Source organism: Notolepis coatsorum (genome assembly GCF_963971535.1).
Source record: "Notolepis coatsorum genome assembly, chromosome: 3".
NCBI classification, from domain to species: Eukaryota; Metazoa; Chordata; class Actinopteri; order Aulopiformes; family Paralepididae; genus Notolepis; species Notolepis coatsorum.
In genome coordinates this window covers 33,734,054-33,759,727 of record NC_140167.1, presented here as the reverse complement: position 1 = coordinate 33,759,727, position 25,674 = coordinate 33,734,054, and the positions used below count along the sequence as shown (strand labels likewise).

The 25,674-nt window shown below is 42.8% G+C and overlaps 1 protein-coding gene across 1 annotated transcript in view; it reads right to left on the bottom strand.

The window, feature by feature from the left end:
* The window catches only part of LOC311225759 (ryanodine receptor 3), a gene marked incomplete at both ends in the record, with an annotated part of 274,770 nt that overhangs the window by 125,353 nt on the left and 123,743 nt on the right, over positions 1 to 25,674 (bottom strand). The window contains 13 exon segments of the mRNA XM_084311153.1: positions 620 to 846; positions 1,213 to 1,299; positions 4,858 to 5,023; positions 5,387 to 5,547; positions 5,654 to 5,720; positions 5,920 to 6,119; positions 9,463 to 9,671; positions 10,943 to 11,117; positions 17,361 to 17,563; positions 19,346 to 19,493; positions 20,359 to 20,518; positions 21,117 to 21,200; positions 25,038 to 25,141. Coding sequence (XP_084167279.1) covers positions 620 to 846; positions 1,213 to 1,299; positions 4,858 to 5,023; positions 5,387 to 5,547; positions 5,654 to 5,720; positions 5,920 to 6,119; positions 9,463 to 9,671; positions 10,943 to 11,117; positions 17,361 to 17,563; positions 19,346 to 19,493; positions 20,359 to 20,518; positions 21,117 to 21,200; positions 25,038 to 25,141 — 1,991 coding nt within the window.

Sequence of the window (25,674 nt, the reverse complement as noted above, 5' to 3'; positions counted from 1 at the left end):
ACCTGTTCTCCCAAGCATACAACCTTCCCTACCCATAACCACCCTCCTCCAAACTACCACCTCCCCTCCCCTTCCCTACTTTCTCTCCGTCTCCTGTCCCACCCCCTCCCCTCGGTTTCCTTACTTCCCTGACTGTTCCCCTACTGGACTCTGTATTTGTTACTTGTTACCCGTGGTTTTATGTCTTGCGTATACATACTGTTGCTTATTCCCTGTGGTTCTTTGTTTCTCTGTTCATTTCTTTTGCTTATTGTCAGTGTCTTTGGGTTCTTGAAAAGCGCTTTATAAATCAAATGTATTATTATTATTATTATTATTATTATTATTATTATTATTATTATTATTATTATTATTATTATTATTATTATTATTATTATTATTATTATTATTATTATCTTATGGTATTATCTTATCTTAAACCTTTCACTGTCACACTACCAAAGGGTTAACCCTTTCACTGCGACAAGACAGAAGGTTAACCATTTCACTGCCACACGACAAAGGGTTAACCCTTTCAGTACCACGCGACAAATGGTTAACCCTTCCACTACCACACTACATAAGGTTAACCCTTTCACTACCACACCACAGAAGGTTAATACACACAGCTGTCCTGTACCTGTTCTCCTCAGGGATATGCACAGCCAGCATCTGCAGAGGCTCCACACACTGCACCACCCAGCCATGTCTCTCGCTGACCCTGGTCGTCTCCACCTTCAGGAAGATGTTGGGCATCCGGCTCCACAGCACCGTGTTGATGGTCTGGACATCCAGACGGGGAGGGCACTGGGGCACCGGGTTCTTGTGCTCGCTCTTAAAGATGGCCGATGACAGGGGCATGGCATTCTGGAGAGGGCAGAGGGCAAGTGGAGGCTTTCTTATTCAATCAATCAATCAATCGACTATTTATTTGTCCAGCCATTGATCCAATAATCCATTGATCCATTGATCCATCGATCCATTCATTCATTCGTTTGTCCATTCATCCATCCATTTGTTCATTCGTTGGTTCATCCATCCATCAATTCAGTCATTCATTCAATAATCAACCAATCAATCATCCATTCATCCATTTTTTCATCCATCTATCCATCCATCCATGAATTTGTTCATCCATCTATCCATGCATCCATTCTTTAGCCATACACCTTTCAAAAACACACTTCAAGGTTTGCAGATGATCTCAAGAGCATGCCACTAAGAGGACCGTACCTTTACTTTGGCCAGCTCAAACTGGAAGAGGTTGGGACTGGTGGGTCGCACGAACACAGCAGGGAAGAGTTTGGTGTTCGGCTCCACCTAGTCAACAACAACAACAACAGTCAGTATCAGGCAGTCAACAACAACAGTCAGTATCAGGCAGTCAACAATAACAGTCAGTATCAGGCAGTGTACAGGAAGTCCTCATGACAGGGTTGAGCAGTGGAAAGAGAGCATGACTGGCAGCTTAGCAGAAACACCAAGCAGGAGTGTACTATTTTACATGGGCCGCTGCCTGGTGTGCGCGTACGTCTGTATGGGTGTGTGCGTCAGAGAGGCTCGGTTTGGCAGGGTGACTCACTGCAGTGCAAAGCCTGCCCATGTTTCTGTGATAGAGAACATTAAGAAGATTATGTCCTACGAACGCTTCCCCTGAGATTCGTCTCCCTCTGGGTTCAGAGAGTGCGTCTGAACAGGCTGATACTAAAGTTTGAAGGTTGTCACAGCAGACACGTCACGTATCATATTAGTGAGTTACAGGCAGGAGGAAGAGGAGGACTGACTAATCAAGGTGAAGCGGATACAGTATGACAGGGATTTAAAGTATGTATGAGGTTAGATGTATAATTTAAGACATCATACGAGGACTGCTGAGAGAAGTGGTTTGTGACAGTAGATGGATGTATGGATAGATAGCTGGATGAATAGATGGATGAATGGAGGGAGGAATGGATAGATTTTTATTTGATTTTATTTTATTAGGGATCCCCATTATCTGGTGCCATAGCAACCAGCTAGTCTTCGGCCCTCATTCATCAACGTGGACGTAGAAAATGTTCTATTTCCACACGTAAGCACAGAATTTAGAATGAGTGTACGCACGGAAATATTGGGATTCATCAACCGTGCGTACACAGGTCCTATGCTCCCCCGTGTTGATAAATACCACTTTGTTCTACCGTCAATGCTCGTGCATGATTATCCATATATGGTCATGAAACACCCCCCTTGGGATGTGAAATAATGGACTGACCCGAGCGGAACTCTGAGAAACTCCACGGGAGATTATTCACTGAGGCGCTGTCGAACCAAGAAGACACAACGCGTGTTATGGGATAAATAAAAGGCTGACTTGTACACGGTGATGTCAGATATCAACGGCTCCCTAAGACCATTGCTGCAATTCTGCCTGGACAGCTCAAAACACTAATAAAGACCGTTCGTTGACCACTGTTTGGCGTTGGTTGTGTGTCATTATAACCGTGCTGTAATATGAATGCCTTTATTAGTTGTGTTCGATTGGCTATAATATGATTTTTAGAGGCATCTATTTTGTTGTCGGTATTACCGACAACAAAATAGATGCCTCTAAAAATCATATACTATTAGGTAGCCTATATGAATTACATATAATAGCAGCCATAGCCTACATTATGCAACAGTAACTTGCGCATATATAACACACAGCCCTGCGAAGCCTGCATACAGTAAACTAACTTGACAGACGTCTACACGTACGGTGATGTCGGATATGATATCTATTAACCATTGCTGCCTGGGCAGCGCAAACACTAATAAAGACCGTGCTGGAATATGACTGCCTTTTTCCGTTTTGTTTGATTAATACCCAGGGATTAAAGTTCTCCTCAATTTTATTCCAAATCGCGACGGATTTTCCGTAAATTTTCTACCTGCTGCATATGATTTCTAGAAGCATACAATCTATTTTGATGTCAGTATTGGGTAGCCTATATAAACAATAATACGAGAGCATATACAAGAACAATGAATATCACTGCCATGTATGATGTAGCCTGCCTTTCAATACATGAACTTGAATTCCATCATGTCTGTGTGCTGAGCTCAGTGAAGTTTCAACGGAGCGAGGTAATCTATTCTAATCAACAAATTGAAGTAGAAAGCATTCCGTTGTGGCCAATCTTATTTGGAAACATGACACAAAATAATAGTATGTCGCTTTTTATTTGAAACAATATTTAATCGCGTTTGGAGGTGCGTTCTGCTTCTGCCCCCCGTGCCAAACAAGCAAGCCAACCTCTTGTTCCCGCATGAGCCCGTTATAATTACACACTACTGTCGCTATTTTACAATGAACTATAATGAATTACGGGTCATACAGAAGTTGAACACGCCAGTGTTGAAACTAATGCACGGAAGCTTATTTCCGCCTTGAAACTAATGCAGAACTGAGGAGCGCTTATGCCGTAGTAACGATGTTCTACCACTGGGCATCAGCTAAGTGTGCTCCGAGCTGTGCGTAAATATAAGCACAGAGTCAAGTTCAAGTTGAAATTGATGAATCCCACTCTTTGCTTAGAAATGATCGTACGCACAGGTTAAGCACAAATCTGTGCGTAAGACACGTTGATGAATGAGGGCCCTGGGGTCCACACACAAAAAAACATACAAAAACAATTATTATTGCAAAAACTAAATTATTAAAAGTCAGTACACACAATGCATAATGAAACTACTGTAACAATTAAGATAGCCAAAATTACATTACAGTGTAAAACAAAAACAAAAAATTACTTTATAGTGTTAAAAACAATTTAAGATTATTTTAAAAAGTGAATCTACTGTAAATGCAGCAGAGGTTTTGAGGCAGGTTATTCCAAAGAGTTAATGCTCTAAAAATAAAAGATCTCCTTAAAGCGTAGGTTTTAGGACCTGGCTATTCAAGCTGCCTACTGGAACCTCTAGTGTAATGCTTGTGCACAGTATTACTAAAAACAATCTGATTATGTATAAAAACAGGAGTTTTACTGCTCATGACCAACTTGAACAGCACAAGTATATTTAAAGACAATCTATTTTCAACGTTAAGCCAAGAGAGGCTAGATAATGATAGATGGATGGATGGATGGATGGATGGATGGATGGATGGATGGATGGATGGATGGATGGATGGATGGATGGATGGATGGATGGATGGATGGATGGATGGATGGATGGATGGATGGATGGATGGATGGATGGATGGATGGATGGATGGATGGATGGATGGGTGGATAAAAGGGTGGGTGGACTGACTCAACTCAGACATTTAAACACAGACTTGAGCCAAACCCATAGATGCACATGGAGGGATGGTGCATTCTGTGGGAGAAACGTCACGTCTAGTCTCTACTTATGCTCCAGAAACATTGCACATTTAGATTCTGGGTAAATCTGAGCAATACATTGGCTTTTTGTTTTTGTTAGTGATCTTACAAATGCCAACACAAGTATTTAAAATAACTTTGGCAACATCTTTTTTTTTTATCCTTTAAAAAAAAATATCAACAACACTAATAACAACAATAATAATAATAATGACAAGACAATAATACATATAAATATATATTCTGTAAATAATAAATACTTACAGAACTTTGGCAACATATGAAGAATTTCTGATTGCTAATAGTCATTACAGTAATAGACTGGCAGCATAAGTGACGTTGACGTTGACCTTGAGTGCTGACAGCCAAGTATGCTTGTCTTGACATTTTAAATATACTGCCAGTGACAAGCCAATTGACTAATGATTATACAGTAAAACCCTTTGCGAGAGAGCAAAAACCGACCAGTGGAGCTCCGCCCCTTCGCTCTTATCTACTGTACACACACAGAGACAGTACATGAGACCGGTACCTGGTATGAAGTGGAGACCTCCTTGCCGTTGACAGTGAATGCCACCAGGCCGGTGGCCAGGTCTATCAGACAGCCCATCTCCAGGTCAACATTGCTGCGGCTGGAGGAGTGGGCCGCGCTGGTCACATCCCCCCCCCACACCATGTAGCAGTTACTCCTCTTCAAACTGAGAGGACGGGAGGAGGGAGGGAGGAGGGGAGCAGAAAGATGAAGGTGGGTGGAAGAGAATGATGGGATGAGAGGAGGAAGAGAGATCATAGATAGATAGATAGATAGATAGATAGATAGATAGATAGATAGATAGATAGATAGATAGATAGATAGATAGATAGATAGATAGATAGATAGATAGATAGATAGATAGATAGATAGATAGATAGATAGATAGATAGATAGATAGATAGATAGATAGATAGATAGATAGATAGATAGATAGATAGATAGATAGATAGATAGATAGATGATAGATAGATATAATTTATCTCCATCCCAGTGCGAGGAGGTGGGTTCTCCTTAACAACGGACTCACCTCTCATGGACCCGCCCACGCTCGTCGCCCAGGGTTACCGTCACCGTCCGGTTCTTGCTGAGGTTGAAGTTGTTGCTATAATAATGGTAGTCGGGGGTAACCCAGCCCACCCACACGCCGGCGGGGTCTTGACCGGCGAACACCCGGACCGAATGGTAGTACTGTGAAAAGAAAACAAAGACCCACGGACAACAGTCATCCCACGCAGAGGCAGAGAGGAGCACATCGCAAAGAAATGAAATGATAATTTTAGGAGTTGTTTCATACCGTGGTGATGCTGCCATAATCCACTCTTCTGCCTTCATCGCTATGTTTGACAGACCTCAGCGGAAATCTGTCACAGAAATGTTAATAAATGATGCCATGAGAAATCACAATCGAGAATCAACGTGTGACTATCACTGTGAGTAGAATCAATCAGGCAAATCATTAATATCTTGGTATATCTCATTCAGATTGTACTGTCACCGCGTCGAGGACTGTGGCTGAGTCTCATTGGCTAATGTAGTGATGATGGATGATTGCAGCTGTACCTGTATTTGACTTTGAGCGCCTCCTCGTCGTGCACACCGTTCATGTCGACGACGGGGCTGGTCTTGAAGAAGGAGTGGAACTCCACGGGCATGCTTAGGCGACAGAACACCATGTCAGCGTTGCTGTTCTGGGTGCCGAACGTCATGTGGCTGACCTTCAGACAGGGGGGGCTGTCCACGGTGCCGTCGATTCTGGTCACCTGGCAAAGAGCAAGATTGTTTTGTCAGTATGGTCCGTCATTCTTAAAGGGACATGCCAACATTTTGGGAAATTAGCTTACCTTCTTCTCCAGAGAGAGAGACAAGAAGATAGATACCAGTTGCCTCTCTGTGTGTTCAGTAGAAAGCTATCTGGCTGCATGTTAGCAGCCTAGCTTAGCACAATGAATGGAAGCGGAAATGGCCGGTTAGCCTAGGCATTGTCCATTTAACACCTCACCCGAAGGCTAACCCGCACTGTCCGCTTCCATTCATTGTGCTAAGCTAGGCTAACATGCAGCCAGATAGCTTTCTACTGAACGCACAGAGAGGAAACTGGTATCTATCTTCTTGTCTCTCTCTGGAGAAGACGATAAGATAATTTCCCAAAATGTTGATGTGTTCCTTTAAAGCTATAAGGAGAATTTTCAACAATAATATATCACATCATAATCATTGTCAGATTAGCCGCGATACCTGCTGTGGTAGAATTACAGTAAACAAATGAGACCATTGCCGAAATAATAGGTAGCCTAAGGCCATGGTTACACTGGTGTAAAACAGAAACGTTCTATTTTCGAATGATTACGTTTGCATGTCCAAGTTAAAAAGTAACGCAGTTTTGGCAGGAAAACACGTTTTTCTAGCGGCAACGCTGAAAGGGTGTTTTCGTTTTGGAAACTCGCCGACACTCGCCGACAATGGTGCCATGTAATTTGTGCGAGCCAGATACAGAGCCTTTCTGCCCAATGCCCATGCGCAGTAGAGACCGACGCCAAATTCTCCCCTGGCTGGACCTCGACTCCGTCCATTAGTTATTTCCAGTGTTTACAGCAGAGCTGTCCCAAGTAGCTGCGGCTACCAATGTGTTGTCAAGTTATTGGTATAAGGAGCCCAGTCCAAGCTACAACAGTCTGCATTCCCTTAACAATTGTTTGTATTTAGCCGTATTGTATTGTACCCATCTGTTAAATAAAGTTTACATCCATTCATTCTGCTAGCATTAACGTCAATGGCTCATGCGAGGTATAAAGATGGTGGCTCTCTGAGATTTTGAGCAAGATGTGGAGTGACGCGTTCAACCTTTTCTGATTGGTTAAAAATGGCCTTCATGTTTGAACTACATCGCCACCTACAGCTTTGGCATTGTACTACATGTATATAGTAGACGTGACAAAACGACGTCTAACTTAACTCTTAGTTACCTGCCAATACGCAGCGTTTTGAAAAGCTAAATGAAACTAAATGAAATGGCCCTAGTGTAACCGTAGCCTAATTCTCTTTTTTGATCCACTTTTTCTCCCATTTTTTATATTTTCTCCCATCCCAATTTCGTATCATCCAATTCAACCCTCCCCTGTCACGAACGCTGTTTCTTGCCTCCCACAAGCCGGCTGCAATGTGGACTAAGTCATACATAGCACAAGTCCCCTCCGGTACTTGAGGTAACAGCAGTCGCATCTTTTCACCTGCGCAGCTCGATCTCTCAGTGGCGAGGAGTAACGCGTGGGAGGCTCACGCTGCCCCCGACACTTCCTGATTCTACTGCGCAGGCGCACCAACCGACCTGTAGGAGTCGCTGTCCACAACGCCCGATCCCCACCCATCAGTTTCCCACCCCCTAATACGGCCAATGTGTATTAGTACGGACGACCAGCTAAACTGAAAGCAAATGTGGAGCGCTGGGCTCGAACAGGCAAGCCCAGCGTCTCCAGATTTCGTGGCGAGCGCCTTGCCCACTACGCCACGTAGTGGCCCTCCGCAGCCTAATTCTCATGATAAAACGATGTTTCCAATCAACCCGTTGTTTGTTGAGATTTTGCTGTTTGTTACCACAAGAATCCCTCCAAAATAGCAGATTAATTAAGACACCAAGACCCTGAGGAACACCATAGAGAAATTCATGTTGTGATTTGGTATCAAAAACCTTTGACTTTTGGATATTACTGTAAGAATTGCATTCTCGAGCACTTCTGATTTTGAAATAGCTCTGAACCCCCCCCCCTTGTTGTCAATAAAACTAGGCAACTAGGCATATATTCTCTGAATACCCCAGGTCTCTTGTTTGTGGTTGTAACGTCTTATGAGGCTGTGATTATCCTAAAGATATAGGTAGTTTTATACAGTGAGGTCAAGCAAAAAAATTGTCTCTACAATACAATTACATGGCTACTATGGGGACTAACACTGACATCCTGCATTTCAACATCTATAAAATGTTGTGTTACGTACAGTAGGCCTGTGTAGCATGTGCCAAAACCAATCATATAATGATAATGTTCAGTTCAGTTCAGAGTTTTTATTTGCCACATGGAATAATACAATCATAGTTTCTTCATTAAAAAAAAATCATAAATAGCCATTCCATGGACAAAAGGAGCAGGAAGAAGAATAAATCTTATAGTTACCTGCCCCTTATTCCTAAACGAACATGTATTTTCTTAATGGTCGGCGTATAACCTTATTTACACAAATAATCATTTATACCATTATAAAAGAAACACAATCCACAGTTAAACAAGAAAAATTTAAATAATAATAATAATGATAAAGAATAAAGAAAAAAAAAAAAAAAAAAAAAAAAAAATCTCACTATTCAGATCACATTTTGATTTTCATACTAACTAAATATATTTTTTTTATAAATTTGTTTGAATTGATAAACACTGTTACATCCCTTAAGCTCGCTATGGAGAGAATTCCATAACTTTACACCAATAACTGAAGGACACATCTGTTTAAGTGTGGTACGTGCAAACTGATGTTTAAAATTGTATTTTCTCCTACTAAACTCACTTTCTAAATGAAAACGATTTTGTAGTTTTTCTGGCAGTGTATTATAATGCATGCCGTACATAATCCATATACATTTTTCACATATATAATTGATAAACATAGAATAGAATAGAATGGAATTCAGCACTACAGATCGCTCACAATAAACATTTAGGTATAGTCAAACATCTAAAATCACAAATAATAATAAAAATACAGTCTGGGATATACATTCTAAAATAGAATAGAAATTAGAATAGAATAGAACTACTTTTATTATCCAGAGGGCAATTTGAAATATGTATATACATTCTCAAATATACAGCCAAAAATATACAGTAATATACAGTCAAATGTACAAGTGTAAATAATTTAAATATATATTAACCCTTCCACTACCACACTACCAAACGGTTAACCCTTTCACTGTGACAACACAGAAGGTTAACCCTTTCACTGCCACACGACAACGGGTTAACCGTCTGTAGTGTGGTAGTAAAGGGTTAACCTAATGTAGTGTGGTAGTGAAAGGGTTAAAAAACATTATGGTTCTAAAGAACTGGCTCTTACGGCTATGTGGCTGTGGTCCTTGGGCACGTTGACGAAGGTGGGGAGGCGCTTGCTGAACCACATGGTGACCTCGCGGTTCATGTTGACGGCGAAGGGCTCAAAGCCCTCCTGGAGGCCACACATGGTGTAGTACTTGAAGGTGCTGGCGTCCTTCCCCAGGTTCATGCGGCCCACCTGGGCCAGACCCAGACTGCACACCGGAATGAACCCTGGGCGGACAGAGAGGGAGGGAGGAGGAGGAGGAGATGAGAGGACGAGAGAGATGGAGAAAGGGAGAGAGGGAGAAATAAAGTGACTTTTAGAGAAGAGGCTCTAGGAACACACACACACACACACACACAGCAGGAGGGGGTGGGGAAAATCTATCCCGGCTTCACTAATAACCACTTTACAAGTGTCACATTATATAAGGGCTGATTTCCTAATAAGGAGCCAATTATTTCTCACTTATTTCCCCAGCATGGTGGTTCTAGGTGAGCTGCTTCAACACGTTAGTCACTGCTCTGGATCATAGAGGCTCCCACTGAAAGACGAGGGCGTGAGATGGAGAGGACAAACGATCCACTACGCTCTTTTTACACTCAGCTTCAAAGACAAACATAAGCATCATCATCTGTCTCACATCACACCACCCCTGACCTATCTCTCTCTCTCTCTCTCACTCTCTCTCTCTCTCTCTCTCTCTCTCTCTCTCTCTCTCTCTCTCACCGTCCTCTCTCTCTCTCTCTCTCTCTCTCTCTCTCTCTCTCTCTCTCTCTCTATCACTCACCGTCCTCTCTCTCACCGTCCTCTCTCTTTCTCTCTCTTTCTCTCTCTCACTCTCTCTCTCTCTCTCTCACTCACCGTCCTCTCTCTCACCGTCCTCTCTCTCCCTCTCTCTCACCGTCCTCTCTCTCTCTCTCCCTCTCTCTCTCACTCACCGTCCTCTCTCTCACCGTCCTCTCTCTCTCTCTCTCCCTCTCTCTCACTGTCCTCTCTCTCCTCCTCTCTCTCTCTCCCTCTCTCTCACCGTCCTCTCTCCCTCTCTCTCACCGTCCTCTCTCTCTCTCTCTCTCTCTCTCTCTCTCTCTCTCTCTCTCTCTCTCTCTCTCTCTCTCTCTCTCTCTCTCTCACCGTCTCTCTCTCTCTCTCTCTCTCTCTCTCTCTCTCTCTCTCTCTCTCTCACTGTCCTCTCTCTCTCTCTCTCTCTCTCTCTCTCTCTATCACTCACCGTCCTCTCTCTCACCGTCCTCTCTCTCCCTCTCTCTCACCGTCCTCTCTCTCTCTCTCTCTCTCCCTCTCTCTCACCGTCCTCTCTCTCTCTCCCTCTCTCTCACCGTCCTCTCTCTCTCTCTCTCTCTCCCTCTCTCTCACCGTCCTCTCTCTCTCTCCCTCTCTCTCACCGTCCTCTCTCTCTCTCTCTCTCTCTCTCTCTCTCTCTCTCTCTCTCTCTCTCTCTCTCTCTCTCACTGTCCTCTCTCTCTCTCTCTCTCTCTCTCACCGTCCTCGGTCTCGAAGTCAGCGAAGCAGAGTTCGGAGCCCTTGTTGGTGATGAGGATCTCTCCATTGAGAGTGAAGATCATGGACTTGTCCTCCATGTTGATCATGCATCCCACCACGTCCCCGACGTGCCACGACCGCCCGAAGAAGCGGCTGCCCATGTTCAGACGGTGCCCCTGTGCACGCACACACACACGCACGCACACACACACACACACACACACACACACACACACACACACACACACACACACACACACACACACACACACACACACACACACACACACACACACACACACACACACACACACACACACACACACACACACACACACACACACACACACACACACACACACACACACACACACACACACACACACACACACGAGAGAGAGAGACAAGAAGATAGATACCAGTTTCCCTTCTGTGCGTTCAGTAGAAAGCTATCTGGCTGCAGGTTAGCCTAGCTTAGCACAATGAATGGAAGGGGACAGTGCCGGTTAGCCTTCGGGAGAGGTGTTAGTTGGACAATGCCTAGGCTAACCGGCACTGTCCGCTCCAAGAGTGATATGGAGGAGAGAGAAGGGGGCGACATGCAACAAAGGTCAAGGGTTGAATTCTAACACAGGATGTTGTGATACAGTGTGCATCTTAGATTGTTTTATGTTCATTTTATTAATTTGTTCATTTTATTGTCTGTGATAATAAAGTTATTATTATTATTATTATTATTATTATTATTATTATTATTATTATTATTATTATTATTATTATTATTATTATTATTATTATTATTATTATTATTATTATTATTATTATTATTATTATTATTATTATTATTCACCATATCGATATTTGCACAGCGTATTTAACCTCTTAAGCCCGGAGCCTATTTTCTGAAAATCCTCCTAAAATACATACCTAAGTAAATGGAATATTGCTCCACTTCTACAAGGTCATTTGCATATTATTGCATTATTATTATTATTATATATTACTAGGCTTGCTTAAATTGTGATGAAACAAAGGAGAATATGAATTATGATTTTTCTTTGCATCGTTGACAGTGAATAACACCATGCTAATAATGACCAAACATTAAAAACTGCCACTGATCTCGTTCAGTACCTTCTTGAGATAATGTGTACAACAGATATAAGGAAATGAATAAAGGGAAGATGATTAAACAGAAGGTTCTGTAGATACAGTACTGAATTTTCCCATCCGGACCAATGCAATTTGAAATATTATTATAGAATATAGAATAGCAGGCTTATAAATGACCTTATTATAGCCAATTCGGACATTTATATATATACATATATTATCTTTCAAATGGCCAAGTTCAATTTGGATTTAGTATCACCAGGCGTGCATAAGAACAGATAATGAAATCTATTGTAATCGACTGTACTTTTTTATTTTGACCAGGGTGCAACCGTTTTGAAACAAATTTATAATCAATAACGTTACGTTGTGTGGCTTATCATCCCGAATAATAAGAGTTATTAAAAAAATGCATACAGAACTATGAACCTTGAACCCCATAGATCCTTTCAGAAAGTGTAGTTTTGAAAAATTACAACGCAGATCCAGAGCTATGGATGTGAAAAACTACAATTCCCATGGTTCAAGGTTTTCCAAAATGGTCACCTCTCGCGAAATAAAGACCATTTCGAAAAGGAAAATCTATCTAATAACACTTTAACACTTTTTCCAAAAGCTCAAACAGTGAACTCCAAGCCCACGTGGTTGAACAAAAAATTCAAAGAAACAGACTAAGAAATGACGTAAACACCATGATCAAAACCGCAAAAATAAATTTCATCAACGACAAAACTGAGGAAAACAAAAACAAACCCTGCAAACTTTGGAAATTACTCAATAATCAACTAGGCTGCAGTAAAAAACTTAAAACCAGATTCTCAAACATAAACATAAAGACGGACAACACGCTCATCACAGACAAGCTGGATGTAGCCAATTACTTAAACATCTTCTTCACAAACATAGCCACAACACTGGTAAACAAACTACCCTCCCACTCAGGGCATTATGGGGTAGAACACATAGTAGCATACTACAAAAACCTAGGGGTCCACAAAGACGACTTCAAACTTGAAATGGTAACAACCGATGAGGTACTCAAATTATTGAGCACCCTCCCACCTAACAAGGCCACTGGCCATGACAACATCCCCTCCAAATTCCTCAGAGACGCAGCAGCCGCCATCACCCCAGTCATCACTCACATAATAAACCTATCTATAAAACAGGGACACGTCCCCAAGGACTTCAAAATTGCGAGTGACCCCTCTGCACAAAAAGGGCAGCAAATTAGACCCAGGCAACTACCGCCCTGTTTCTATTCTTACCTCCATCTCGAAAGTCATGGTGAAAATAGTCTTCGAACAGGTCGAAAAGTACCTGGCGGAAAAAAATCTAATCTACGAATTCCAATCTGGCTTCAGAACGTCCCACTCCACTGACACATGCCTCCTCTATTTGAACGACCACATCAAACAAGAGGTGGACGCGGGCAAATACTGCAGCATGGTCATGCTGGACCTACAAAAGGCCTTCGACACTGTCAATCACTCCATTCTGATTGACAAGCTAAAAGCAATTGGTTTTGATAGCTCATCAGTGAGCTGGATGCAATCCTACCTGGAGGGGAGAGAACAGATGGTAGAGGTAAACGGTACTCTATCCCCCCCCCTCACAGTGAGCTGTGGTGTTCCACAAGGAAGCATACTAGGACCGCTACTCTTCCTAATTTATGCAAATGACATGTCGTCAGCCTGTGACTGCAACTTGTTCCTGTTTGTGGACGACTCAGCCCTGCTGGTCTCTGACAAGAACAAGTTGCAGGTTGAAAAAACCCTCAGCTCGGAACTAGGCAAAATCTGCATATGGCTCGCTGATAACAAACTATCATTATACATGGGCAAAACAGAGTCCATTCTCTTCGGTTCAAATAACAAACTCAGCAAGACCGACGGCTTCTCAGTTGCAGTGGGTGACAATATTGTCACAAGGAAAGACGAAATTACCTACCTGGGTTCCATCTTAGAGGCAAATCTTTCCTGTGACAAAATGGCATCCAATGTAATAAAAAAAGTCAACAAACGAACTAGATTCTTGTACCGGATCTCCTCTCTGGTAAACAAGAATACCCTGAAGACTCTGGCAGGAGCACTCATTCAAGGGTACTACGACTATGCGTGCACCTCATGGTACCAAAGCACCTCAAAGGCGCTTAAGACAAAATTACAAACTTCACAAAACAAACTGGTCAGACTACTACTTGACCTTACCCCCAGAACCCACCTCACCCCTGCCCACTTTGACAACCTAGGATGGCTTAGAGTAGACGACAGAGTACAGCAACTTGCAATGGGCCTGGTCTACAAGATACACTATACGACTAAGGTACCCATGTACATGTCAAAATACTTCCCAAAGGTCAGTGAATACCACAACCACTACACCAGAGGAAGCTCAACAAATCATGTAAAACCCAGATTCGGCTCAAACAAGGGACTAAATACGTTTCGCAATTATGCCACATCAATGTGGAACGCCCTACCTAAAGCTGTAAAGGAATGTGAATCCCTACCCACATTCAAAACCGCTCTTAAAGAGCACCTACAGGAGGCTGCAATTCGAAACTGGCCACCGTAAATGCCCAAAACCCCCACCACCTCCTAATAGACAGTCTCCTCCCCACCGCATGTATATATTCCCTCCCCGCCGTATGTATATCTCTCTCCCACCCACCCACCCCCTCCTAATGTACAGTCCCCTCCCCATCATATGTATATACTCTGTCAGGATCTAGGGGTAACAGTACTACTACTGCAGTGGCGGCTCGCCACTAGGGGCGCTCGGGCGCCGCCCCCCCTCAGGTCCTACCCTGGTTATATGAGAGAACAAGAAAAATACGTTTTTAGTTTTTAGTTTTATAGCCATATAAATAATATAAACATGTTTAAAATGAATAATATTTACTCATTTTAAGTATGTTTGTATTTCCAATGCACAATATAACGTTATTATCGCAATTAAAAAACACTCGTTTTCCAGAGCAGGAAGTGACATCACGTTTTTTTATTTTTTTTATTTTTTCGTATTTCTCGGCCAGGGCTATACGCGATAGCGCTCTGAGTGCGCGTCACAGTTTGATCGCTGTATCCGTCACAGCCAATCAGTGCATAACGCGTTGTGCGTTGAAATATGACTATTATGTTGGAATCCGGGCGCGATTTGAAGCGGTCTAGCCAGTAGCGTCAAGAATATATGTAGCCGCATTTCGCGGAGACGCTCTCTGATTGGCCGACGCCAGTATTTTTTTCCGTAGCAGAATTTCACAGAGACGATCTCTGATTGGCCGAATCCACTTTCTATGTTCCAATTCTAGGTTATTTCTAGGTTGGTCGGTGGAGATAGTTGTGTTGTTGTGAGAATGATGCAGGCAGCTGTTTGTCTTAGACGAGCGTGCCGTGACTGCAAGTTCTTTAGACTGTTAAGCTTAGGCACTCTTTCAAAGTTGGTTAAGGTTAGAGTTTGTCTTAGAGCATGGCGATAGAACGCCAGGTAGTTTGCAGTCTGTTCGAGCGGAAATGGACAAAGGAATGTACTTGTGTTGTGCTAACGAGCTAACACTTGGCTAACAAGCTATATGCAGAGCGTGCCGTGACTGCAAGTTCTTTAGACTGTTAAGCTTAGGCACTCTTTCAAAGTTGGTTAAGGTTAGAGTTTGTCTTAGAGCATGGCGATAGAACGCCAGGTAGTTTGCAGGCTGTTCGAGGCGGAAAAGACACAGCTCTTCACTCACACAGCTTGTTGGCTAACAACAAGCTATATGGATGCGGAGCGGAGGGACAACAATGGATGGACATCAACACAGGCTGGATGGACAATGCCATGGAGTGGATATACTTTATCAACAAGCCAACAACAAGGTAGATTAGCGATCTTAACTCTAGTTTAATACATGATACGTTGTCTACTGATGCCGCATAACGTTGTAACGTTACAGCTAACGGTAGCTACTGCTAGCTGTTAGCTCCGTTATCTTAGCTGGCCACTTTTATAATTACTTCATGGAAACGGAGTAACGTTAACGTCTAAACGTTATGTCGAGGTCATACAATACTACAGTCGACATAAGGTTAACGTTACCCCGTTTCCATGAAGTGTTTAAATAGCAGCAATCTTGTTGAAAATGTAACTTTACTAAAATGCTCTCTCTCTCTCGCTCTCTCTCTCTCTCGCTCTCTCTCTCTCTCTCTCTAATTTCGCCGCATATGGGGCATAACCACTCAGACAATGAATGGTAACTTGTTTAAAATAACGAGCTTTACAAATGTGTTTATTATTGAATGGATCTGACATCATCTGAGAGAGAGAGAGAGAGAGAGAGAGAGAGCGAGAGAGAGAGAGAGCGAGAGAGAGAGAGAGAGCTGTGCGTGTTTGTGTTGGGCTATTGGAAACGTGGTTGCATTTGACTGACTGATCATATATAGATCGATGGCAATGGTGATAATATTCGCCAATGCGTGCCTTGTACATGTTTGCAACATTTTTGGTATAGCGCCCCTAATGGCGAAGTACCCACCGGCCGCCACTGTACTACTGTATATTTGAATACCGTTTATGTCACAAATGTATCAGTACTAAATACCTATATGTCCCTATGCCATAAATGTCATGTATGTTGTGTATGTCATAAATGTCTATATGAATTGAAAATGGGGGACCCTGATGGAAACAAGACAAACGTCTTTCTCAGGTCTGCATCCCCTTAACAATTGTGTGTATTGATCCGTACTGTATTGTACCCATTCTGCAATCTGTTAAATAAAGTTTTCATTCATTCATTCATTCATAACCTATTCCTAAACTAACGTATTGATGATACTATACATTATAAATGCTGTTGTGACATGGTTATGATGTTTATACTTGAATACATTTGGGGGAAAAAAGATACTTTTGTAGAACAGTCTGGTCGGGTGGAAGAGGTTAAAGGAACATGCCAACACTTTGGGAAATTAGCTTATCGTCTTCTCCAGAGAGAGACAAGAAGATAGATACCAGTTTCCTCTCTGTGCGTTCAGTAGAAAGCTATCTACTGTTAGCCTAGCTTAGCACAATGAATGGAAGCGGACAGTGCCGGTTAGCCTTCGGGAGAGGTGTTAGTTGGACAATGCCTAGGGCCCTAGGCTAACCGGCCATGTCTCCTTCCATTCATTGTGCTAAGCTAGGCTAACATGCAGCCAGATAGCTTTCTACTGAACACACAGAGAGGAAACGGTATCTATCTTCTTGTCTCTCTCTGGAGAAGACGATAAGCGAATTTCCCAAAATGTTGGCGTGTTCCTTTAAAGGATCATCTCTACTGAACTCACCCGGTAGCCATCAAACACGAAGGCCAGCTCGTCGGTGCCCAGCTCCACATCAGGCCTGCAGCCCGGCCTGGCCCAGCCCACCCTCATGTCACCGCCCGTCACCGCCTCGAACTCAAAGTACCACTTCCCTGTCGTTACCGCGTACGTCCTCTCCACCCTGAAGAAGCGGATCTTATCGATGCTCAGACGCTCCACAACATGACCTGCGAGGAGGGGAGGGGGTTACAACCAGTAGTAAGAGGTTTGAATATTCACTAATTCAATGGGGGGGGAAATTGTTGAACAGTCGTGAACGATGCATCTCTTTAATGCTCTTATGCTGACGTCATACTTGTCAGCCTGACAATTACACAGCTGGTTCTAATAAAGGGATCATTGCCGGCTCACTTGTGAGATTCGGTCAGTGGTATGTGAAACTGCAATGAAGTGTGTGGCGTCGTTTATTCCTCCGCAGAAGTCCAAGGCTGTCTAGACCTAGCTGGAAATGGCTGCTACGCCAACAGAAATCTATTACAATTAAGGTTGTCCCAGTTTTTCTGCCCCCGATCCATTTAATATTGAGTATCTGCCGATGCTGATGCGGCCACAAGGCATTAGGCGGCGGTATTGGACGTTTGCGATCTCAGACCCATTTTCAATGATAACATCAGGCTGGATGGATGAATTATGAATGGAAATAGCGAATAAAAGAAATAGCGACCAAAACCTGACTTTTCTCGGGTTTGGCGCTCAAGCGATGGCGAGTTAACCCGATGTCTGGTCTGGCGTCCATTGTGTTAATGTTTTTCATAATCTTTTTTACAAAAAAGGATCTAAATTTGCTTAACACATTGACTGCCAGACCCGAGATTTCTCTGGTTTTGGTTGTTTTTTCTTTTATTCGATTTTATTCATTCATTACAGGTAACCTCGGTGTTACCATAGGAAATCATTCTAAAATCCCTAAAGCGCAATACCGGCCGCATCCTGCTAGGTGGCAGTATCGCCCACCCTTTGAAACCTTATTTCACACTCTGTGTTACATCGTATATGGTCCGGGTGCAGAATTTAGACCAAGTCATGCGAGCACTTCGAAACGCGTTCAGCACACTTGAGGCATATCCCATGCCACTTCGTGTCAGGGACCCGATCGACATCAATACTGGAAATCGCCATCAGACAATTGGAATATTCTTTTTGGGATACCTCCTATTAAAGGTAAGGACTATATGACATCAATTCCACCTTGATCCTACAATGATTCCATATCGACCCGGCTGATCAAGGTATGTAGTATTCAAAACGAATGCTGTTACTGGCGATCAAAGCATAAAAAAACGCCCCCCCCCCCCCCCCCCCCCCTTTCATGCATTCATGATGAAACATAATACCTATTATATACATTTGAATTGGAAATAGTAGCGTGTACAGGCAAACAACGCCAACGCTTTTAGCAAAATTCATGTATTGATCCATAGCGCCGTTTTCAGGTATTAGCCAGGATCACTCTGAAACTATACAATATTCACGACGGTATAACACGCAAACGTATGAAAAGAATTAAGAATTCTCACAGGTTGAACGATGGATTGTTAATGTCAAATGAGCCATAGTATTGTCTCCATAGCTATAATATATAATATAGATATAGCCCTGCAAACACTGCAACGCACAGTGAAAATCCCTATACTTTACAAAGTACAAAGATGGGAAAACAGCGTGGCAGTCAATGTGTTAATATACCCGATACTGACCATATCGATCAATTAAAATATGCCATGATCGGCGCCGATTCCGATCTGTCCGATCAAATCGGGACATCCCTAATTACAATCATCTTGGGTGTGTTTGATTTAGTTTGTTTAGTGCAGGGTGCACTTTTCACAGCAGATTGTGAAACCGTATTTCAAATGGTTTTCAACCCAATATTCTCCTCTATCTCCATTACTCCACACAACAATGTCTTCATTAGCCAAGGCAGCATTCTTTGAAACATCCAAACTCACCGCCTTCCTGGTCCGAGGGTTCAATGTTGTATCCGTAGCCAATCAGAGTGCGGATAGCCTCCCGGAGACTGTCCCTGTTGGACTTTTTTGTGCGCTCGTCCAACAGGGCGTAGGGCACCAGGCGAGGGTTTCGCTTACTTTTCAGATCCTGCATGGAGTGGAGGCAGTCACAGTATGTAATGCAATACAAACACAACGACAAACCTTTCTTCAATACCATATCAATACAAATGCATCATCTTTCTAAATGCAGGGAGACATTTGTCACCATTACCACCGTCGACCCTTTCTACCCTCCTCTCTGTGTCATTCCTCTTTCTGGGAATACGGGAGGGAGGGGGGAGGGTGAAGGTGTGTGTGTGTGTGTGGGGGGGGGGGGGGGGCTGTATTCCCATATGCTCACTGCAATATGTTCAGTGGCTTGTTGCCGTTTACGAGAGTGAATCACCCTTTGTATTGGAAAGCATAGTGACATACACCTGGGAAATGTCAGGCTACATAAAGCCTTTAGTCTGACATGCGGACTGCTTCTGTACTGTATGGTTAGTACTTACAGGACAAACAGAAACACCATGGTTGAGAAATTCCCGTCCTGGCAGACCGTGAAAAAAAAGAAACATTGACTGCTTTGTCTTCAGACGATAAGCAAAGAGAAGTATGTCTTTAATCATTTAATCATTGACACATCTCTGCCATTAAAAAAAACTTTAAAAAAAGCCTTCTTTTGAAGTGTTTTCTTTCGTACCATAGTTAGGGCTTCTTTTCATTACTAATACATGTCTGCATGTCAGTGATGTGGTGTACCTGTTGTATGCCGTAGGTCCATCCCTGTCAGTGGTGTGGTGTACATTTACATTTAGTCATTTATCCAAAGCGACTTACAAGTTCTGTACGACAAGTCATCAGTCAGGGCACAACTCTATCAGCTGAGTAACAATGTTCATCAAAGTGTTGAGTGCTAGTACAGTACCTGTTGTATGCCGTAGGTCCATGATGTCAGTGGTGTGGTGTACCTGTTGTATGCCGTAGGTCCAGCCCTGTTTGATGCGGTCCTTGGCCCACACATTGTGGGCGTTCTCCGCCAGCTTGTCCACCAGTAGCTCCTGACTCGGCGTCAGTTTGACATCACAGAGATCCAGAGGAGTGGGCTTGTAACCGTTGGACATCATGTAGCTACAAACAAAGACGGCGATAAATACATCATCCATTTAAATTAATCCGTGGAGATCATATGGGAATTGTCTCTCTCCCTCTAATGCATTTCCTCTCTTTCTTTTGAAAGGTCAGCTCGATACCATACGATACTAAATACTTTATTAATCCTGCAAGGGGAAACTGAGCGCCGCCATACATGTATGACAGAGAAGAAGCATATACATCACCTGGCAGTATATAAAGGGAGAGCACAGCACCATCATAAATCATGTAACTACAATGTGACTGTACTAGAATATGTTAGTGGTTGTAGATAACATCAACATCAACATATTCATGAACACCAACATTACCACAATCCTCAGTACATCCTAGTCATCAACATCAGATTATTATTATCATCATCATCATCATCATCATCATCATCATCATCATCATCATCATCATCATCATCATCATCATCATTGTCATCAACAACAGTGACAGTCAATGACAATGTTCATTAAAAAACATTTTCTCTAGACAGCTTCACGAGATACAGGAAGTTATTCTGCCTGGTCCTTTATATAATTGAGTGTCTGTTGTTCTGATATGCTGTAGTAAAGTGAACACTTACTTTTTTGGTAGTTTGATTTTCTTGAGGTCATCCTCAGCATTGGGGTTGAACTGGACAACATGACAGCCTAACGCCTGCAGGGTCCTGGAGAGACAACACACACACACACACACACACACACACACACACATACACATGCACACGCACACACACGCACACGCACATGCACACACACACACACACACACACACACACACACACACACACACACACACACACACACACACACACACACACACACACACACACACACTATAAGGACACTATTCTTGGGTTAGCATCAGGCCAAATTGTGTGTGTTTTTAGCCTCCTTTAGATGCCAGTTGGGTGAGGTTTGTTATCATTTAGATTTGGGTCATCACAGTAAAGTATTTGAAAGTCGATTTAGAAAATTAAATTTTTTTATTATAATATATATTATTATTTATTTATAAAATAAAAAGGTCTTTATCTGCCAATATCAATAGTTCTTCTTGTACAGTCACAGGTTTGTTATAATACAATGCCAGATTTAGATCATCACAGTAAAGTATTTGAAAGTCGATTTAGTACACTTTTTTTGTGATTGGAAAATTACATGACACTGTCTGTATTGTCCCAAGCTGGTAACAACTAAGAGAAGTAGGTCTGTTTTTTTGTTGTAGGTATTTATTAAAAAGAATATTAAAAAAAATTAATTATTCAATAGAATTGTTTGTAAATATTGTAAATACATGATGGTCTGCTTACCAGCAACACTATTGGATTGGCAACAATATCACTAGTAGATATACATGCCGTGGAGTATTCTGCTTGGGTGAAAACATGTCTATAGAATCAGATCAGGCTAATGCATGACATGCACACTCGACAGGAGCCCTGACTTACTGCCAGTCATTAAATATTATGACCAGGGCGGTTGGTGGATCATACAGAACATTTAGATCCAACAATGTGGCAACAGACGGACTCTGAACATTCAATGGGAGTAATGAAGGGTTAAATTGTGCATGTCCTGCTTTATTGTGAGAGAGAGAAAAAGTCTACAGAATCCCCATAAGAACATGTTGTGTATGATGAGGTGATTCTGAAAAATCCCTTCCAAAATTGAGCGGGGGACTGATTGTTTTCTTGCCATTTCACCCCCCTCCAAAATGATCACCCAAACATAATTTGTTTTCATCTCTAGTTGAGGTTAGGGTCTCCAGTAAGATTAATGTTAGGACTGAGGTAAGTCAAATCAAATAAAATCAAATGTATTTGTATAGCGCGAAATCACAACAAATTGCCACCATGGGCTTCACAGATCAAAAAGAAACATCACAATAGATCCAGAACAGAAAACACCATAAAATCCACATGTTGCAACACCCCCATAATTTAAGAAGACAAGGAACGACTCCCTAAAACCTAGCAATAGGAAGAAAAACGTGCCGGCGCCCCCAAAATTGTCCATATAATTTTTTGAGGACTGCATACTTTTTTTGAAAACCAAAATACTATACTTTATACTTATAGCACATGCATGAGCCTGGTCGCTTTTGAAAGATGACATTACGTTTCTGATACAATAAAGAAAACTCACTTTTAGTGCTAATGAAATAGAGTAACATAGGTCTGAACTTTGTAGAAAAACTTGTTACTCACGTTTTTCTGTAGTAGTTAGTAGTAGTATTTCCAAAAACATTGGTATGGCTGAAAAGACACACTGGGCCCATAGCCTGAAGTATTTTGTAGTACATGTCCAAATTTCATAAAAATCCATTCAGAAATGAGTGATTAGAAGCGGTTTTGGTAAAAGGTGAGAGGGCTCAGAAAACGATTTTCTCATAGACTTCAATGCATTCGACGGAGAATTCTCTTCCTGTTTTGGCTCGTGACTTCACCTAGATCCCTGATTCGCTCATTCCCACGTGGGGTACCATTGGAAAGCCCTACTCATTGGTTACAACCCTGTTCAATAATCGCCAAATGATTGATGGAGGTAGAGGCTCGAGAGTCGGGAGTGGTATTTGTACAATACCATGTACTTCGGCGCATGCCTCACATAATCGGCATAACCGCTCAGCGGATTTTATCACCTGAAATGGCTACCGACAGGCAACAAATAGGGCTTTAATTCGATATATATATTGTATTAAGAAATATGCACACCCGAGGCGCTAGAGTTCGCCAAAGTGCCGACCAAATCGTCCTCAAGAGGGCCCACATGTGGGCCGTTGCATGTTAAGAGGTGCTATAGATAACATTTTATGTAGAGTAATCATTTTAATCGATTGACAGCCTTAGTTTATACACAACTGTCCCCGAGAAGGACTGCCCATGAGGGGGAGAGAAGGACTGCCCATGAGGGGGAGAGAAGAGGAAAGCTTCCTGGGGCCCGGCTGGGGCCAGTAATATACGTATGTCCATCCCCAGCTCACGCCTCAGTACCATGGGTGCCAGAGCGTTCAGCTGCTCAGCTCCCAGACTCTGGAACTCCCTGCCCCCACACATCTGACAGTCAGACTCACTCTCATCATTCAGATCACAATTGAAAACCCATCTGTTCAAACTCGCATATTCACTATAACCTCCATCACTGCCCAATACCCCCTGCTGTTTGTTTGTCTGTTATTTTAACTTCACCGTTTTTTATACTTCTTGTTGTTTATCTTATTCTTTTCTTAACCTTGTCTTTTAACTGCCTTGCTTACTGGGCATACTCACTATAACTGCACCCTGTGTGCCACTGTTTCATATTTCATACGTTTACATTTTGTTTTTAACTCCATTGACACTTTTGCCAAGATCATTGTTTTAATCTTGACTGTTCTGTTTGTATGCCCTGTAAGGTGACCTTGGGTGTTTTGAAAGGCTCCTCCAAATAAAATGTATTATTATTATTATTTGTATGTTTAAAGGAACACTCCAACATTTTGGGAAATTAGCTTATTTGCCATCTACCCTGGAGTTAGACAAGAAGATACATACCTTTTTCTTCTCTGTGCATGCAGTAGGAGTAGGAAGACGCGCACCATTAGCCTAGCTTAGCGTCAGTCACTGGAAGTAGGTTCCTCCATTAGCCTAGTTCCCAACGTCTTCCTATTCCTACTGCATGCACAGAGAAGAAACATTTATGTACTGTATCTTCTTGTCTAACTCCAGGGTAGATGGCAAATAAGCAAATTTCCCAAAATGTTGGAGTGTTCCTTTAACAGGACTTCTTCAGGGCCCAGGCCTGGCTCCACGGCTCCACGGCCTGCAAATAGAGAGTCCACTCCCAACCTCTGTGAGAGCGGACAAAGTGAAAGTAAAAATGCGCTGGATGTGCGACACACAAGGTGCTCGACATGTGACGCTCACTCAGGGAGCCATCTGTCTCAGCGGTGTGACTGCCACTAGCACACACATCAAGGTTAATCACAGCATCCTTCATCTGTCTGTTTATCGCTCACGCACTGGCACACACACAGTCTCTCTCTCTCTCTCTCTCTCTCTCTCTCTCTCTCTCTCTCTCTCTCTCTCTCTCTCTCTCTCTCTCTCTCTCTCTCTCTCTCTCTCTCTCTCTCTCTCTCTCTCTCTCTCTCTCTCTCTCTCTCTCTCTCTCTTTCTCTCTCTTGTGTAGTAGGCAGTGGGCCATGATGACTGGGTGTGCAGCAGGTGCTGTGCAGAGCAGAGCCAGTGACAGGTGGTTCAGACTCCACAGGTTACCCGGTCTCACCAGGCCGTCCTGAGGACAGACATTAGAAAGCTACACAGCTTGAGGTACGCTGGAACTTCTGGGGTGAGTTTCATCCTTGCTCTCTCTCTCTTTCTCGCGGTCTCTCGTGCGATACACACAGATGTGCGTCTTTCTTTCACTTTACTGCACAGTGTTCTCTCCGTCTACCTGTCTGTCTCTCTCACACCCTCTTGTTCATTATTTTCTTTCTCAAGCGCGGTCCACAGCGGTCCACCTACTTCAAGGTTTCCGTCGACATCTGCAGGTTGTAGTTCCTCTCTGTTTCCGGCAACTTGGAGAAATCCACCAGGCAGGGATGATGCCTCTTATTATCATCCCTGATCTAGGATCGAAAAGCAGAGAATGGCCAACGCGGATAAAACATTTCATCATAAAACTTCAATCTCTTTTCTGCCGCTGACAGAATTTAATATGGAAATTAATATGTACCCCTCATATGAGATTGTATTAGAAAAAGAATGCATATGAAATACACAGCATCATAAGGCACAGTCGAGGGGTTATTGTGTGAGTCGGACAAGGGCACAAGGGGACAAGGATGTTTGTCTGAATACAGGGTGCTCTACTGGTTGCAGTGATAGTCTTACTCTAGTGGGCATGTTATGGAAGCGGAGGGAGAAGGGAGGGAGCATGTTTTCTTGGAGCGATAGAAGAGGTGTAGAAACGTCTGGAATACCAAGCGGGGTGATGTTATTCCTCTCTTGACCGCAGTAGTCGCACACGCCATACAATCCTTTTTTCTTTTTTGGGGGGCCGAGCTCCTCAGGGGAGGCCGGCGGTATGGCAGGGGTGGTGTGTTTACCAAGAAAACATGCAGGGCTGGGTTACATATATGCAGCTGTTTTTGGACGTGTC